The sequence below is a fragment of the Trichoplusia ni genome, chromosome 23 (assembly GCF_003590095.1).
Source record: "Trichoplusia ni isolate ovarian cell line Hi5 chromosome 23, tn1, whole genome shotgun sequence".
Taxonomy (NCBI): Eukaryota; Metazoa; Arthropoda; class Insecta; order Lepidoptera; family Noctuidae; genus Trichoplusia; species Trichoplusia ni.
In genome coordinates, this window is record NC_039500.1 from 5,122,150 (window position 1) to 5,140,232 (window position 18,083).

At 37.8% G+C, this 18,083-nt stretch overlaps 6 protein-coding genes across 6 annotated transcripts in view; 4 read left to right on the plus strand and 2 right to left on the minus strand.

The window, feature by feature from the left end:
* Window positions 1–1,942, plus strand: part of LOC113505015 (isopentenyl-diphosphate Delta-isomerase 1-like) — a 5,721-nt gene extending 3,779 nt beyond the window's left edge. Inside the window, exons 3-5 of the mRNA XM_026887532.1 lie at window positions 4–81; window positions 779–954; window positions 1,333–1,942. Coding sequence (XP_026743333.1) covers window positions 4–81; window positions 779–954; window positions 1,333–1,483 — 405 coding nt within the window. The 3' untranslated portion in view covers window positions 1,484–1,942. The remainder of the gene's footprint in view (window positions 1–3; window positions 82–778; window positions 955–1,332) is intronic.
* Window positions 1,943–3,199: 1,257 nt separating this feature from the next.
* Window positions 3,200–4,146, plus strand: LOC113505016 (isopentenyl-diphosphate Delta-isomerase II-like). Its single transcript, XM_026887533.1, has 3 exons — window positions 3,200–3,248; window positions 3,554–3,746; window positions 3,956–4,146. The coding sequence occupies exons 1-3, from the start codon at window positions 3,200–3,202 to the stop codon at window positions 4,098–4,100; spliced, it is 387 nt and encodes a 128-aa protein (XP_026743334.1). The 3' UTR covers window positions 4,101–4,146.
* Window positions 4,147–4,228: 82 nt separating this feature from the next.
* Window positions 4,229–6,425, minus strand: LOC113504971 (RDS/peripherin-like protein xRDS35). The gene is made up of 6 exons (XM_026887492.1): window positions 6,212–6,425; window positions 5,757–5,913; window positions 5,448–5,622; window positions 4,997–5,117; window positions 4,621–4,728; window positions 4,229–4,529 (listed from the first exon to the last, which is right to left on the minus strand). Exons 1-6 carry the CDS (start codon window positions 6,419–6,421, stop codon window positions 4,245–4,247), a joined length of 1,056 nt encoding a protein of 351 aa, XP_026743293.1. The 5' UTR covers window positions 6,422–6,425; the 3' UTR covers window positions 4,229–4,244.
* A 232-nt stretch (window positions 6,426–6,657) lies between these two features.
* On the plus strand, window positions 6,658–11,783 carry LOC113504967 (peroxisome assembly factor 2-like). The gene is made up of 10 exons (XM_026887487.1): window positions 6,658–7,908; window positions 8,028–8,135; window positions 8,294–8,427; window positions 8,712–9,207; window positions 9,314–9,481; window positions 9,562–9,708; window positions 10,063–10,221; window positions 10,649–10,811; window positions 11,156–11,295; window positions 11,510–11,783. The coding sequence occupies exons 1-10, from the start codon at window positions 6,813–6,815 to the stop codon at window positions 11,647–11,649; spliced, it is 2,751 nt and encodes a 916-aa protein (XP_026743288.1). The 5' UTR covers window positions 6,658–6,812; the 3' UTR covers window positions 11,650–11,783.
* Window positions 11,784–12,603: 820 nt separating this feature from the next.
* Window positions 12,604–14,048, plus strand: LOC113504980 (40S ribosomal protein S25). Its single transcript, XM_026887502.1, has 4 exons — window positions 12,604–12,623; window positions 12,840–12,932; window positions 13,232–13,415; window positions 13,932–14,048. Exons 1-4 carry the CDS (start codon window positions 12,621–12,623, stop codon window positions 14,009–14,011), a joined length of 360 nt encoding a protein of 119 aa, XP_026743303.1. The 5' UTR covers window positions 12,604–12,620; the 3' UTR covers window positions 14,012–14,048.
* Window positions 14,040–18,033, minus strand: LOC113504970 (L-threonine ammonia-lyase-like). Its single transcript, XM_026887491.1, has 10 exons — window positions 17,481–18,033; window positions 17,234–17,338; window positions 17,074–17,144; window positions 16,757–16,889; window positions 16,381–16,532; window positions 15,996–16,158; window positions 15,565–15,720; window positions 15,126–15,262; window positions 14,511–14,736; window positions 14,040–14,322 (listed from the first exon to the last, which is right to left on the minus strand). The coding sequence occupies exons 1-10, from the start codon at window positions 17,481–17,483 to the stop codon at window positions 14,191–14,193; spliced, it is 1,278 nt and encodes a 425-aa protein (XP_026743292.1). The 5' UTR covers window positions 17,484–18,033; the 3' UTR covers window positions 14,040–14,190.
* Between the last annotated feature and the right edge of the window lie 50 nt (window positions 18,034–18,083).

Consider the following 18,083-nt stretch of genomic DNA (forward strand, 5'->3'; position numbering starts at 1 on the left):
TATTTAGATGACAAGGCTGAAGACGTCATCACAGCCGCGCGGCGCAGGCTCCACCACGAACTGGGCATCCCCTTAGATCATGTAAGGAAATCAGCATAAAATTTTAAACAATGCTAATTTGTTCCAGATCTTACTAGCTTGTTTGATTCTGATTGAGAAGAAATAGGTTGTCTTTTCTTTATAAAAAAATGGATATGTTCTGGTTTAAAACCAAAAACAATATTTTATAGTAGGTAATATAATTATTTATCTTTCACGCATCTTTTGAATCCATAAATAAAATTTACATAGCTTACAGTACTGAGTATGTCCATCAGAAACAAATTTGACTTCGAATTACAAAATTACATCAGCATTTCTATAATTTGTACCATGGAACTACCAGAACACACCTACCTTCTTTGATAATTGTTTGTTAATTACCAATTTACTTTGTTAACTTTCTTGATGTGTCGATATTATCGCCAACCCTCAGTGGGCTAGCATGATGATCCAAGCTTCCATATACGGGTAGAGGCCTGGCCCAGAACTGGAACATAATTATACTGATATTTTAAAATACATATAAATAACTGTCTGGCAAACTTTGTACTGCTTAGTCCATGATACAAAAGAAGCAAAAATATGAAATAATATAAAGCGTGGTGATACAAGGGTGACATCATGAATGTCACCATTATGGCGCCACGCTGTATAAACTAGTATTATATTGTGTATTATGAATATGATACTTGCCTATTTATTACCATGTCACTCCATAAACTGTTAATCTCCACAGATGGACCCCGAGTTGTTCACTTTCATGACCCGCGTGCACTACCACGACCCCGGCGACGGCGTGTTCGGCGAGCACGAGATCGACCACGTCCTCTTCTTCCAGGGCGACGTCAAGGTCAAACCGAACTCCAACGAAATCTCCGAGTACTGCTTCGTGCCTAAATCTGAATTTAACGCGTAAGTATTCGTCTGGTACACCTGTTCTGGTTCTGCAATCTATAACGACTGAAGTAGACCATTCAGAGCCAGGTGTGAAGATATTCTTAATTAGTATTAATAGCAATCAAACGTTATCTGTTGCGGTTTAAAAAGCAGTAGTTAGTTAATAGGGATTACACCGGAATTTTTCTCGAAACGAAACCATTTTCTTTACACTCGAGCCCCCAAATACCATGATATATATGCTTGTCAGATAAAATTGATTTAACAGAATTGAGTATTATTAATTTCTGGCAAAACAGTGAAAGCTTACTTTAACTCTAAAATGTTATACAATACAAACATTTTCGCACATTCTATAGTTCAGATAAAATAAACATCATATATTTGGAGCAGGTACCTCCCGACCCTGGAGGGGCCCATCACGCCGTGGTTCAACATGATCCGTCGCCATCGACTGAAGCTCTGGTGGGACAACCTGCACCGGCTGAAGGAGCTCGCGGAACCCGACAAGATACACAAGTTTATGACTGAAAATACTAAATAGGCCTCCCCGCCTTATCGTAGATGTAGAACAGTTTTATTTTATTATAACAAGGAGTATGGAGCGATTTTATTCAGGCAACGCTTTGTTCTTTGTCAGAAGAGAGGTAAAAAAAAATACAGCTTTTGCCTTTAAGATAGTTTAAGAAATCGACCTGGGTTCCAACCATAAGCGGGTTCATAGTTTATTTTAGATATAACTACCTCTTGCACTTGTATGCACGGAAAGCTTTTATTAATTTAGGTTTTTATCAAAATGAAAATGGCAAAATCGCTCTTAGTCCTTTGTGTTTATTTTCATGATTTATTATAAAGCTGTACATATTTAATTCTATAAGTAAATACGGGTGCTTTCACATTGTTTAAATCAGATTAATTGAAGAGGAAAGCCCTCGTTAGATTGGAAAACTATGCTATGTACATTTCTATGATGATTACAATAAATATATTTATTATTATTTCATATTATTTAGTTTATTGACCCTCCCGCTAGCTCCGTAAGTAGGTCAGCTATAAAGTTGGTGACTAAAATATTATTCACACGAAGATTTATTCGTATCCATTACTTTTGGCATGATAATAAATAATGGCGGCTCATTGTCACCAAAATCTTTAATTTTAATATCAAATTACCATAAAATTTAAATAATTTCTGAGTTTTCTTAAAATTGTTAACATCTTCAGCGTTTTATTTTACTAAAATATGTATTTTCATAGTGTCAAAAAAGTTTTAGTGTGCGATAGCGTTCTGTGGAATATTTCAAAAGTGGAAAGGAAATATTCAAGCAATAGAAAAATGAACTTTACTTCTGATCTAATACATGAAGTCCAGGTAGGCGTTATAAATCGTTCATGTCGCAAAATAGAAAACAAAAAACTATTAGTGTTATAAAGTAACGATAGATTGGGGCAGAGTCCAGAAAAAAACTTCACTGCATTGATTGTTTCTTTATTTTAAGATATTGATGCATATCTCATAGACCTAGATCTAATGACAAACAATTATTTTAGAATGAGGCCCTCGACAATGACATGTGCCTGCTAGTGGATGAGACTGACAAGTACCTAGGTGCAGCCACCAAGAGAGCTTGCCACCGAGTAGGGGACGACGGAAAACTGCTGCTGCACAGAGCATTCAGCGTCCTGATGTTCAACACAGCTGGAGACATACTCCTACAGCAGAGAACTAGTCAGAAAGTACCTCATTTTTATAAAAAGTATAATACAATCAGACCATGATCAGCAAGTTTATACAGAACAGTAGTGACAACTAGTGACAGAGAGGGATAGAGCTGTGGAGACTGATCGTGTCATCTCTTTTTACAGTGCTATGAGCGTCGAATCTTACTTTTAACCTTTGATGCCAAGAGTCAGTTTAATTTGTTTGAATGTGAATTTGAAAATGGGATAAGGAAATCCGATAATAACGTGATAGTATCTTTTCAATACCTCAGTCTTTGCAATTCTGCTAAACATTATTTTTCATTTGGGTTGCAAATTACTTTGAAAAAGTCATCAATCTTGATTAAAAAATGAATGTTTCAGGTGACATATCCAAATTGCTACACAAATGCGTGCTGCAGTCACCCACTACTCATAAACGGGGTACAAGAGGACATTACTACCGCAGCAATACGTAGACTAAAAGTGGAACTAGGGTTATCAGAACATCAGGCACGTAAGAAATTTAATTTTAATCATTCATAGCCATTCTTCCGGGATGTGGGTCAAGGGGAGGTTGGTAGGCAGGATCTACGCAGATACTGAATGTCAATCCTATTGAGATGTAAATTATGAAGACTTAAACTGATTGCGATAGAGTTAACTTCAGACTTTTATGTGATACCTACTGATTTTAGATGATAACTTTAGAAAATTGGTTTCAAGGCTAAGCTTAAGGTATAACTACATATTATCACAGTATAAAGTTTAGATTAAGCATGGTACTGCGGTGGTTTTAGGCCGTCAGTGTCCAGCGTATCTATCCGCCTTACCGAGGTCGGAAAAATCCATGATTATTTCTACTAAAAGATAGGTATGTCCATAATGACTTTAACGAATTAAACGACTGAAGTTATCATTAATTTGCAGTTACAACCTAAGGACTTCACTCTTCTAGCTCGGATACTCTACATGGACCCCGGCGACGGGGTATGGGGGGAGTTTGAACTAGACTATGTGTTAATTCTTCAGAAGGACGTAGATATTAAACCCAATCCCGATGAAGTAGCTGACATCCAATACGTGCCAAGAAACAAATTTGACAAGTAAGTATCTAAGCAAATTTTCCAGTGCACTACGGAGTTTAAATTCCTCATATTTCCAATAGAAGTTATTCAAGTGTGTAGTTCGATCTTTCCATTTGACCAAATATGGTTAGTTTCAACATACTCTGGCTATGATGCAGAAGATACTACTATGTACTGTAATGCAGAGCCTGGAGTAAAACTTTCTGATATTCTTTCGTTTTATACAGTTTCATCGCAAATCTAAAATATCCCGTGACACCCTGGTTCAAACTGATGTACCGGCACATGCTGCCCTACTGGTGGGACAACCTGCACAGGCTCGACGAAATCGCTGAACCACAAAAAATACGATCCTTCGTTAAAAAACTGTAATGTTATAATGTAATAGTATTCTTATTATTAAAGAAATATGTAAGTAGCTGAATTAATTTCATACTTTATAGCTATCAGGTCATTTTCGAAATAAATAATTATCTGTTTATTACCGAAGCCAGTATCAGGTGCAGCTGGATCCTTTCACTCATAAATAGGCTTCAGCAGTTCATCAGAACTGTTAGCATCTGAAGCCGAGGAGGTTACAAATCTTTTCTTGCCTCGTCGATACGACACTGAGACCCAATGCAGTGTCCGCGCTTGTCTGAACTTTCTCTTCTTGAACACTTTCTTCCTGACCGCATTCTTAGGCGGTTCCGTGTCAGTGAGGGACCTGAGCAGGTAGGCCTTACAAGTAATCTGATTGCCAACGTGAAGACCGCTTCTGTACGCTGTGTGGAGATACCTCACTGCTATCACTTGCATGATCTGATCGCAAAAATAATTGAACGATTATCCAAACTTATACGATTCTTAGTTTCAATTTACAGTAGATCTTAAATAATCAGAAAGCGTCTACCATAGCAATGATAATTAGGGCCATAACAGCATTAAACCGCCATGAAACTGACATCATTTCGTTAATGAGTTTTTCCTCGCAGCCATAATTCCATATCGTTAATTGTTTCTGAAAACAATGATTAACAAGTTTTTAGTAGTTTTATAAGTTCGAAAACTGTTTAGATACCCCTTATCACAATATTTCTGCAGTAGGTACCTACAGCACGTCTTTATGTCAGACCTTTTAGAATGATGTAGGACACCGTTCGATTATGTCATGCCAAATTACTAGAGCTACGCTTCCGACCAAAAATATGTACGTTTGCTTAATTTTGGATTACAGTTAAGCAAACATTTTGGGGTAAAAGCAAAGCAAGGAACATTAAAATGATTACCGCAGGGTTGTACTTGTATATGGTTCCCGGTTGTGTGACTCCATGGTGTATACAAGGGTACAATTCTTCCATGGAACAACAACTGTACGGGACGTTGTCTGATACAAACTTGTGGTTTGAACTGTATGAAAATATATAAGTATCATCACTTTCCTAACATTACAACGGTTTACTCTAATTCTTGCTATTGCTATCATTGTTCGGGTTTTACGGTGAGACTCGAGAAACTTATATTTTCCAATGAAATTACATAATTCGGGAAACAGGCGATTCATAAAAATGAGACATAAGTAAGGTACTTATCTACAAGAAAATTAGCAGTTACAGCACTATGCTTAGGTAGGTGCTGTTGCTATGACTATCCTGGTAAAAGGAAACGTTATAGCACCTATCAGGATTATTTTAGGTAAGTATCTTAACCAACCTAGGTAATTCGATTGTTTATACTAACAATGTTTTTGAGTCGATATGCTCCCCGTTCATATACCACGGGATATAAAACCACTCCTGGAAGTTGACTCGGCCGCAGCAGTGGAACCTCGTCTGTAGTCTGTCTATAGCCACTTTAGATGGGAGGTGGCTTGAGTATCTCAGCATGGCTTTAGTGATACCACCTTTGATCTTAGCTGTAATAGTTCGCACGTAGTAAATTCACTATTGAAAACAAACGTGGGTTTAGTAAGAACTTCATCAATCAGATTTTATTAGTGGGTAGGTGTGTACTTATCTACATTACATAAGTTATGAAGTATGATGTAACCTCGTATAATTGTTGACTGAAGTCCGGAATAAAACATGATTGCGAGGAATATAATTATCATGATAATTAAAGCCCAAACGTAATAAAAAAGGCCGTTAGTAACGTCGTATTCTCTCTTTGGCAAACCAGCCTTGAATAGCTGATATAATCCGTAGAGCTGTAAACATTTTATATCTTTATTTCCACATAAAAGATCCAAAGTATTTATGATAAACAAACTACTCTTTATAATATACCTACTTTTGCACCTAAGCCAGCATGATAGGTTTTCTAACTATAATAGTAGACGTAATTTCAGAAACAAAATGTAACTTTTCCGGTAAGTAATAAGTATGTAAAGGTATCAATACATAAAGAAGCTAGACAAGCATGCGGGGTTGTAAATATAGCCAGGGGCTTCATTAATTTGAACCCTCTTAGTGGCTTCTGTAAATTTAATATGCAACATTTGGTACCTCTATAACAACTGCAATAACAGAACCGCAAGCAATAATAACGGGTATAGCATTGCCATCTGGCCAACACACAAGATCCAGCAATGTTCCCTCTTCACTACGTATGCCTTCCGAAGTATTTACCAACCATATCAGATAGAATATTACTACAGGCATGCAAGCCATCATCAGCATCCGTATGTTATTAAAAGAAGCCCACGTTAGATACATTTTCAGTTTTCTTATTATTATTATTATATTCAATAATAAGATTTTAATGTGTGCCTTCAATTTGTGACAGTGACTTATTTAAATTTTATTGCTTAAAAGAATATTAGGTTCCAGAAGAGAAATAAACTTCAAGTTACAACCTTCAGCTCTGATTTTAAGGTTCAAAGCAGTTCAAATTTTAATGCAACTGGCAATGTCTGTGTACTAGTGTCAAAACTACATTATTGTCATTATAGTTGTCAAAGTGAACTGACAATGTTATCATTGATTCAATACGAAAATGTGTGAGAAATAAATTCGTAACGAATACTTGTTTTTTTATTATTATTTTGTTTATGTTTCTTGTTGTTGTCTTGAGAATATATTTTATTAAACAGTGCTTTAAGTTACTATGAATGAACAAACTTCACGGAAACTATGGGTGATAAAATTTTGTTTAAAAGTTGTCTATCCAAAGTACAACTACTACTATTTCCTGGTTTACCTTGCGATAAGGTATAGAATTTGGAACCAAAAGCGGAATCCTAATCGTGAAGATATGGATGCATTCGAAATTAAGACACTTCCTCCTCATATAATGAAAACATTTTTAAAAGAAAGATTAGAAGACAATTTACCTGTTCTTATAAATAAATGCATTGTTATATCTAAAGAACAATTTATCCAGCTTGGCAGCGAAAACTTATTTTATCTGGACAATGGAGTACTTTGGGTTGGTTTGAAACTAACTGCATCTGAGAGAAGAAAGCACAAAGCAAATGTCAATGAAAACAAAGAAATCAAATTTAATCTCCACTTTATGACATCAGAACTGCACAAAAAGCTATGGACTGGATCAGATAAAAGTGATATAGATAATTTAAGAATAGTACCAATAGTAGGATCTAGGCACGTCTCTGAAAATGTAGCATTTACTAATGAAATTGAAGTTTTTAATATTAATTCTTGCTTTGGATTGAATGCAGCAAAAGACATATCTGTGACATTCCATCCTGTGCCATGTTTGGACAGCGCACCCAAGATAGCAGCTGTGGCAGAAGTAAGCCTCATAGTGAATGATTATGACTTAGCAAATGATTTTATAAAAGAGGTTTTAAGCAATCACTTTGAAGTACCCAAGTTAGTGAGTACAAATGACATTATCTGCATAGACCTCACTCCTGACATGACAGCTAAGTATCATTATAAGTACTTAGACTTGGTCAACTCAACAGGCAGACTATATTTCAAGTGTAAAAAGTTAAGCAGTGATGCTGAAGTGACAAATGAATCCAAGGACAAAGTAGTACATGCATTTTTTATTGTAAAAGGTGTCACACAGTTGACATTAGGAGAAAATATACACAGTTTAAAGCCAAAGGATGAATATTTCAAACCACCACTGTACAAAAACTCTAATGTTATATCTCAGCTATGTCCAACTGGGTTGAAAGAAAAATTTAATCAGATTCAAGAAACTATCTATCCATTCTTGACTGGTGAATTAGGTATGTATTTCAATGAAACATTTTTTCACTAAACATATTATGAGAGAGCAAATACTCTGATTGAAACTATAAATATGATTATGTTATAATCAGAGATTAATTGAAGCTTTTTATTACAGATGATTTGTTGTCATCAATGTCAAGTCCTATAATACCTATGTTACTTCTTACTGGGGCAACAGGATCAGGCAGATATCTTCTTGTCAAAATACTGGCAAAATACAATGGTGTGTGTGACTTTAAATATTATTCCCCTAATATTATTTAGTGAAATTTGACTGCATGCATAGTTGAGTGGTTGAGGTCATTCAGCCATTACACTAAACAACCTCATTTATTTCTTAAAATTGAGAATCATCTATTATTGTGTAATTATTTATTAAAGGAATGAACTGCCTGGCAATAGACTGCAATGCGCTTCAGAGTTCAACTGCCAAACAAACAGAAAGCAAGATCAACTCCACTGTGCAGAAGGCAAAGGCAGCTGCTCCTGTTATTGTGGTGTTGGATAACTTTGAGGTAATACTAGCTAACCCAACCTAGTTATGTTCTACATAATATATGTGAAACAAAATGATGCTAGGACTATAAAGAGCATAATTTCATGAAAAGATAATCAAGGATGAGGTAGCATTTTAGTTATTAATAATTGTGAACATTCGTCCAGTATTTTTACGGTTCATTTTGGCGTAGTATCAAAATAATTTTGAAAAGCAGTTTTCTGCACGCAGCCATAATGTACTCAGGATCTAAAGGAATTTCATGAATTTCTTCTTAATTTATTTCTTCTTATTCTTTTCTAGGTGTTTGCAGTTGATCCAGAAAACAATGAAGACTGCAGAGTCTTAGAATACTTTATGAATACTATCACAGATTTATACCAGAACTACACAAAGCATCCCATTGTATTCATAGCTATAACAGAGAGACAAGACTTGAAGCCAAATGTGTTGAGATTGTTCCTAGAAAAGTTTCACATACCAAGACTTAATGCTCAACAGAGGTATGAAATGTTAGAGTGGTTGGCGACAGTCATGCAGCTCAACATAGATGGAGAAGAAATTGTGCCGACAAAGAACTTTTACCCACACGAAGACCTGGTCAGCCTAAGTAAATCTTCAAAAGACGTCTTACAAAGAGTAGCAGCGAAAACGGAGACCTTTCTGTACGGTGATATAGACACGCTTCTCCATTTTGCGATAAGAGAATCTTATCTGAAACAGCGTAATGGTTATAATCAATTGCCTCCTGATCCAAACTTGCATTTAGTTCAAGAAGAAGACTTTAATTCTGCACTAGGTATATATGTGCTAATGGAAATATTTTAGATACCCCTTTCAAAAAACTGTTAGGAAGGACCGATTGGAATTATTAAATACATGTCTTTTTAATTAACAATTTTCAGAATCTATCAGAGGACTACAAAGTCAACATTTAGATGCTCCAAAAATTCCAAAAGTCTACTGGAAAGATATTGGCGGCTTGGATACACTGAAAAAAGAACTGTTAAAGACCATAGAGTTTCCCATCAAATACCCACATTTATTCAAAAATTCAAGTCTGAAAAGATCAGGTAAGATAATATTTAAAAGGATTAAAGCTTCTTTCTGTTTCTTTTTATGATTTACTAAATAACTGTGATGTATATTTCAGGTATTCTACTCTATGGCCCACCAGGTTGTGGCAAAACGCTTGTAGCAAAAGCAGTCAGCACTGAGCTTAATGTGAGCTTCTTAAGTGTAAAAGGACCAGAACTACTTAATATGTATATTGGACAGTCAGAAGAAAATGTTAGGAAAGGTATGTTTAATATGAGACTCGAGAAAGACATTTATGAGATCAAAATGGCTATCATCAAGTGCCGGTGACTGTTGCGGGTGGCCACCACAGTACGCAAAGTATTGGAATTTATGGCGCCATTTCCGTAGCATGAGATCGACATGCGGTGCCCAAAACTAAAGGCCGCACGCTTTTAAAAACGTTTGAAAGCTCGGTGAAACAGACTAGTCTGCGTTTAAGTTGCAAATAGAATCCGATCCGATCCGAAACAATACAACTTGATAAAAAAAAAGACACACCAAGATGGGTTACCTTCTTATGAAGTACGATGGCCAATGGAGTATAGATATTATTTCATAAATGTTTGTTATCCAGTTTTTGAGTCAGCGCGCGCGTCGTCGCCGTGCATCGTGTTCCTGGACGAGCTGGACGCGCTGGCCCCGCGCCGAGGTGCCGCCGGTGACTCGGGCGGCGCCAGCGACCGCGTCGTCAGCCAACTGCTCGCAGAACTAGATGGCGTTGCTAGCGGGGAAGGTAAGCACTGACAACTGTTAGAAACCAGTCTAAGGTTGCCAGCCATTGAAACGGAACAGAAAAACTAAGAAATATTTACCAAGACAAATAGTTTTTTTATTATAAAGATATTAGTAGTCTCCAATCCTCTCCAGTGCCACCCTATTGGTAAATTCTTTAAAGTTTTTCTGCTCTGCGTCACTCTAGTTTAAGCAGTAGACAGCCATATTTTTATAATAACTATCGTGAGACTGATTCATTCGGGTCCGAAACTAGTCGGGCTACCCCGATAAATACGCGTGAGTAAACCGTTACATCATTTAATAGTAGACAGCCAATTTAATAACTTGCGCGACCCAGAAATCCTTTAAAGCCGAATATCTATCTTATCCAGTTTGATTACCTCTTCTTCTTTTCATTGAACTGAACTCAATTTAAAACTCATCAGATGCAGATACAACGAGTTTTGTATTCATAATGGGTGCTACGAATCGTCCGGACTTACTAGAGCAGTCACTGCTGCGACCGGGCCGCCTGGACAAGCTCATATATGTGGGCCCCTACTGCGGGCTCGAAGAGAAGACTTGCGTACTTAAAGCACTGTGTAGAAAGTAAGTTATCTTACTGCATGCCTTAACTTTATGTCGATCGGAGTGCATGAGGGCCAAAATATACGACTGCACGAATAGCCGAGTGTTTGTCGTCATCACACCAAATTCAATGTGCGCGACGTGTCGCGGGTTCGATCTCCGCGTAGGACAAGTATTTGTGTGAATGCTTGTTCTGAGTCTGGGAGCCTTTGTTAATGTGATTTGTATGAAAAAAAAAAGTTTTGTGCGATATGTCATACCGCCATCTATCGATATCTATCAAGAACTACAGCTACTTGGCCGAAATCCAATGCTGTAGCCCAAATTATTACAGTCACCAGTTAACTATATGTCTGTATGTGCAGTAACAAGGTACGTGAGGAGGTGGACCTGAGCGCCGTGGCGGCGGCCCTGCCCGACAGCTGCACGGGCGCCGACCTGCTGCAGGTGGTCAGTACCGCGCGCGCCGCCGCCGTGCGCGCTCTCGTGGCCAAGCTGCACGCTGGTAAGTGCTACTGGAAAACGATACTGCATAAAAAATATCTAAAACATCATGTCCCGAAGTATTGAGATTGTTGGGCCCAGTCAGTTGTTGATATCATCCTTGTTATAATCTTGTCCAACAAAATTATTACTAATATTTACTATTTTCTTATAATCTCAAATTAATGCTACCACTATTTAATGCTATGTTCATAAAACCATGTGTTTCGTTCTAGGTGCAGTAAAAGAGAGTGAATTAAGCCCAGACTCTGTTATTATAGGCGCTACTGAATTACTACACGCAGTAGAATCATTTCGACCGTCTGTTACACCGGAAGAGTTGGCGTACTACGAATCACTGAAGACACAAATGTAGTTGTATTAATCTAGTCTTTCACTAAATAAATTATTGATGTTATATGTAAATAATTGTTATTAAAAATAGGCATTAAATGGACTGAGGTAAACAGGAGCTGGTTCTCTTTTTCAATAAAGGCTTAATCAAATTTATTGGTTTTATTGTGTTTCATTTTAAATTGTGTCTGCGAAAGAGAAGAAATGATCTTATAAACATTGCTCGCGGATGAAAGAAAAAGAAGACCACAGACATTTTCGACATGCTTTTAAGAGTTTACGTTAGTGCGTTAGTGAAGATGTTTCTGGTAAAATGTTTTTTTAAGGTTTTATAAAACCACTAAAATCATAAATATAGTTCATTAACGTGCTTTGAGTCTTGTGGTATAATTTGACCACTTCTGTACAGCGCCTTAGGAAGGTGCCGCCAGGTGGTCGCCGGGAAGAAAAGAGTATGAGTTCACAAGACAGCATAGATAGATCTTACATGTCGGATAGATCTTACTATACCAGTTTATAGTTCAAAGGAAGGCAAGTGTTTTACATGCCCGAGTTGCGTTGTAAATTGTATAATTAAGGAAACTTAATGAAATAAGAATACCTGAACATTATATTACATTCAATTATAGTGTGTCCTAAATCTAAGTAAGGTAAATTATGCGTTGTATAATTTGTCTATGGCTTTTATTAAATTAACAAAGTTATGAACGCGTTAAAACATTCGAAACCTAGTATAATACAAATAATGTATAAAAATGGTTTACAGTAAATTAAGTTTCGTAAAGTACAAAATTACATGTACATTTTGAGATAAAATAAACACATACTTCCTACATAAATTTATGTATTCGCATGTCTTCACAACAGATTTTAGAAGGATGAAAGATGTGAAATGTAGTCATGGTTTTTTTGTAATATGACAATTCTGAACGTAAACGTCAAAACGCTTGAAATCCATAGACAGTATTCATCAACCTTCTTTCCGGTTTCAAAATGGTGAGTGAGTGCGCTGTCTCCTCAATTATTTTGGATTTTCACCAATTATTTCGTGATTAATTGATAAAATCATTTGTTGTAAATTAAAATATATCGTTATAAATTTCATAAAATAATTTACGGACATGCTTAGTGATCAAAAGCATATAGAAACTTTAGCAATTGGTATGATACCTCGTGGCGAAGCTTGTTTTCAACAATGGTTAATAATTTCAGCCGCCCAAGAAGGACACGAAGGCTTCGGCCAAGCAGCCCCAGAAAACACAGAAGAAGAAGGAAGGATCCGGTGGCGGTAAAGCCAAGAAGAAGGTAAACATTTAGTTGTTACAAAAGTGAGGTTATGTGTGCGTGTGTAAATCGAATATATAAAGAATCATAACTTATACAAGGTATTGCTGCACGCGGGATTTAGCAGTAAAATAACAGAAGTCACACAATAGCAAGCCTTTTTAAATTGATGTGCTTTTTGACTTTGCCATATGATTATCATTTCCGCTTGAATTCTGTGAGAGTAAAACTGATATATTGAGGCTGATGGCATCTATTAGCAGTTTTTGATTCAAAGTAAACTTGTGGATATTTCTTGATATTTTTTTTTGACTTTGCAGAAGTGGTCCAAAGGAAAAGTTCGTGACAAGCTTAACAACCAGGTGTTGTTCGACAAGCCCACATATGAGAAACTGTACAAGGAAGTGCCCCAGTACAAGCTGATCACACCCGCCGTCGTCTCTGAGAGGCTGAAGGTCAGGGGATCCCTCGCCAGGAGAGCACTCATTGAGCTCAGGGAGAAGGGTAAGTTGTTCAATATGTCTAATGATTTGTTGTTCAGGAGTCAGGTTACTTGTGAAATTAACAGCTGAAGACTGCACTTGTAATAGTTGTTTGGTTATGTTATTGATCAATCTTTATTATGTGCATTTGTATGTTATGAAAATAAGATAATACTGCTGCTTGATTAGCTTATTAGTTCTTTTACATCTTAATAATTATTGATGATTTGTTTCAATCAGGATTTGAGGCCTCCATTTATTTATTTTTATTTATAATTTCCCTTTAGGCCATAGTTGCATTTACTGTCTCAAGTCATCTTTAATCTGTATATAATTATAGCAAATTACAAGTCATTGAAATTCTTTTGTTATTAAAATGTGATAATTGAGCAAATGTTATACTTTGATATGATGATTCTTTCTTCTGGATTAACCATGACAGTTACAAACTGATATATTGAGTCTGAACCAAAATACTAAATAATTATTCTAGCTGTTGTTATATCACAGTGTTCCTAATGAAGAATGTTTATTTCAGGTTTAATCAAACAAGTAGTCCAGCACCACGGACAGGTCATCTACACTAGGGCCACCAAGGGTGATGACCCCGTCGCATAAGATTATGTATAAGTAAAAAATAAAAAAATCCATAAAATCATAGTTTTTACTTTAAACTCCTTGTTTTACATTTACAATTCACATCACTCATCAATTTTAGTTTCACTTTGCAACTTATACACTTAAGATTTTTAATAATTGACTTTATGTAAAGACAGCTCAGACAAATAGACTAATCTTCATCGGACTGAAATTTTGTGCTTTTCGTCGAGGTCAGCGACTGCAAATCTAGCAGATGGATACACATCTCGCACCTTTTCTTTGAAATTCGTAGCATGATCCTCATTTGTTGTTTCCACCACCACATTAGCCTAGTAAAGTAAAAATAAATCTGTGTAACTAAAAATACTAAAATACACATCCAAACTAAGTAAGCTTTGGTGAAACAGTTTATACCTAAAATGTGTAATGGAATAACTGCCAAGGCTACAGCTCTACTACAATTACTACTATTTAGCTGTCATTTCTAGATATTCCAATAAAAAAGGGAATAGGTTACCCATGTGGTAGTAACATCGCTGTGCACCCACATCTGTTCGGTGACGAGGCTCTTGAGCACGGCGTTCTGGTCTGATATGACCTTGGCAAGGTGCTCCAACCCACTTCGGTGGTCGGGCACGGCCACGGCGAAACGCATGAGCCGCCCGCTCGAGCCCAGCCCGCGCTGGATCGTGCGCGACAGCCGGCCCGAGTCGATGTTGCCGCCGCTTACTATGCACACCGCTCTGCACAATTCATGATGTATTAAGTGATAAATTAATACGGGTTTTGACGCGTTTTTTATTGTAAGCCAACATTTTAGCAGTTATGCATTTGCAGCTGTCATTTTTTAGAAGATACATCTCGACCGACCATGCTCGACCGATTTTGATAAAATTTTGTGTGCGTAATGTAAAGGAAGAAGCACTGATGCCCTTTTTTCGGATAGGAAATTATCATATTTCAATTACTCCTCCCGTCTTGGGTTGAGCGGAAGGGAGTATCAGACTGACCAAAACACAACCATGATCTTTCCTTTACTCTTCCTGTACCGGAGCCACGGTAACCCTTTCTGACAACCCCGCCGCGCCGGAGACAAATAGTTGTAGAAACATTTGTAGGCAATAAATAATACCGTTTTCCCCGGAGCTCTGGCGCGAGGCCTTGCATGACAGCCGCGATGGCGCACACGCCGGCGCCGTCCGCCACCAGCCGCTCGCGCTCCAACATCGATATCATGGCTCGCGCTATGTACACTTCGTCGACTAACAACTGAAATTTAGGATTGGAACAGTCATCCATTATTTTTTTAACAAAGGTTTATGGCCAAGTTAACCGAATTTTATCTCATGATTAAGAACGTAAGTGAATAGACGAGAGTAAACCGTTTTCTTTTAATTATGATTCCACCCCACGAAAGTTATTATATTGCAAGTGATATAATAACTGTGTTAAGTAGGATAAATAGGCACATATAAATAAGAGCACTCGAACCCTCTTAGCGCCTGGACCACAAGTATGAGCAAAAATTCTAATACAGACCAAATATACTAGGAATTTCATAGTACACTCACCATCCTATCTAGTCTTCCCTTGAGTGTGGCAAAGGCATTAACCCCCACAATAGAGGTGTTAAGTCCTTCGCTCAGGTTCGGGACAACGTTCACCGGTACTGGGTACCCTGCCTGCAGCGCTTTCATCATTTTTGGCACCTTCGAGCACTCCGCCCCCTAAAATTATTTCTCCATTTTTAATATATCTATTTAAGGTGGCAGGAACTATTCGACTTCAAGTAGATATTGTGCTTCCTTTTAGTTCGTCGATGAAATTTGAAAACATCGGCCCCCCAGCCTAATGTCTGAATCGTCGGTGATATTAGGTTTTCTTACATATATGAAACATGCATGCAGTGGTGGTAAAGGTAGCCATAGTTCGAGGAGAGATGCCACTCAACGGCAAATACTTTCGTTATACTGACCGACTTGACCAGCAAGTTATAGCTTACATAAACTAGACAGGAGCACTTAAGTTTCTTGCAGGCGATGAGAACGCTCGCCAGCAACCCGCCGGAGCCCACTGGGACTATCACCGCGTCCGCTTCGGGCAGCTGCGTGATGATCTCCAACCCCAACGTGCCCAGGCCGGCCATCACCAAAGGATCGTCAGACCTGAAAATATGCTATGATATAGCAGCTTGAGAAACGAATTCAAATCTGTCTTCCTTCTACATACAAGCAGGATAGAAACGAGGCTTAAATAAGGAGCAGTAAGAAATGTAATCCTTGTGTCGCGGCGGCTTTCACAAACATACACACCTCGTAGTGACCTCAACTACTCGGCTATCTGTGCGAAGGAAGTATCCTAGTTTGTAAGATTAGGTGACTACTTACTCCATGTATATTTGCCGGCTGTCTCTGTGCACTTTCTTGGCGTATGTGATCGCGTCGTCGAGGGAGTCCCCGCATAGCACGACATCGGCGCCGAGCTCGGAGCAGCGCTGCGCGTGCGCCGGCGGAGTGCGCTCCGGTAACACCACCGTCACCTGCGATTGTGTAGACAAAAAGCGGTCTTCAAAGCATTTTGCAAACTGAGAACATATTTCAGACAAACATTATCAGGATATGGTTTACACAAGCATGGATAAGCCGCTAAGTGCGAAATGGCGTTGATGATTATCCAATTTGAAAGAACAACAATTTATGCAACCTGTCAGGCTACCTAGGTTTAGCTAGGTATAGCCTGTTAGTTTTACAAATAGGTATTTACCGGGACGCCTAGAGTACTGCCCTGGTAGGCAGCGCCTAGCGCCATGTTCCCATGAGAGGGCACAATAATGCCGCGCTCACTGCCCGCCACTCCGTACGCCAACATTGCGTTACGGATGCCTCGCTCCGCGCAACTGAAAGAAATGGGACAATTTATTATAAAAACCTTGGAGGCCTACTGCCACATATTAAAGTTATATTAATGCGGTTGTAAAAGTGTGACAGCGCACTACTCTTCGTATGGCGGTGTCTCTCTTCTACAACTTCAACAGGGGTTGTGGCAGGCCCTCTGGTGTGATATGACTAGACTACTTTTACCTTCCACTGTATTGCAAGTTTTCACATTTCAAATAAATGTTGTAGTCCATGTATTTGCTGATCTTTGCTTCCTGAAAATGTAATTCTCATTTTAAATATTTTCTGAGGAACGAATATATACTTAAACGCAAACAATTCAAATTATCTGTAGATAACTCACGCAAAGTGGTGTGTGAATGATACCACCTTCTATTCTCTCCGCAGCTTGTTTGATTTCATTAAATGACAACACATGCGGACGGTCATCTTTAATTAACGTTTCATCCTACAAATAAATAGCAATCCATGTTGGTGAAAATAATTAAATTATTGAGAACACGACATATTATATGGCGTAGGAAATTATTGTGAGGGTATGTTCTTTTATCAATCCTCGGATCTTTAATTTTCATTAACAACGAACTCACCATTATAAATGTTTTCTTAACGATAAATGAAGGCAAGAATTTAGAATTTAGCAAAATATTCCAATTATTTTGATATTTCTCACATTTTATATACCTAGAACCTTTTTAGGTTGATAAATGTAATGTCATAATGGATTGGCAAAAGGCAACAGAAGACAAAAGTTCGCGGATCACGAAAGAGGATGGGTTACAATTGAACTTGGATAAAATGCTGGCATCGAGACCGTGAACGTAGTTTCGTACGTAACTAGATAAATTCTAAGGACCAATACTAACAGCTGATTATAGAATAGGTATTACTGCTTTGTGGAAGAGGCATTGCTCGATACAGTGCGCTATTAAGCTCGCACTACTGTAACCGTGTAACTTTAACAGTTGGCATCAACCCCCTGATATACCAAGGTAGGAGAGTGTTCTGTGCATCATCAACAAAAGGTCGGGTGCAGCGTTGTAATAAACAACTTAGCGCTTGGGTACACAAATGCAATATGAGTTAAGTAGATAATATCTACTTGTATGTACAATATGAGTATCTACATAACGAAAGTCGTTTACTTCGAAGAATGAGTAGGGATATGAGTAATATGTGGATTGGGTATAGAA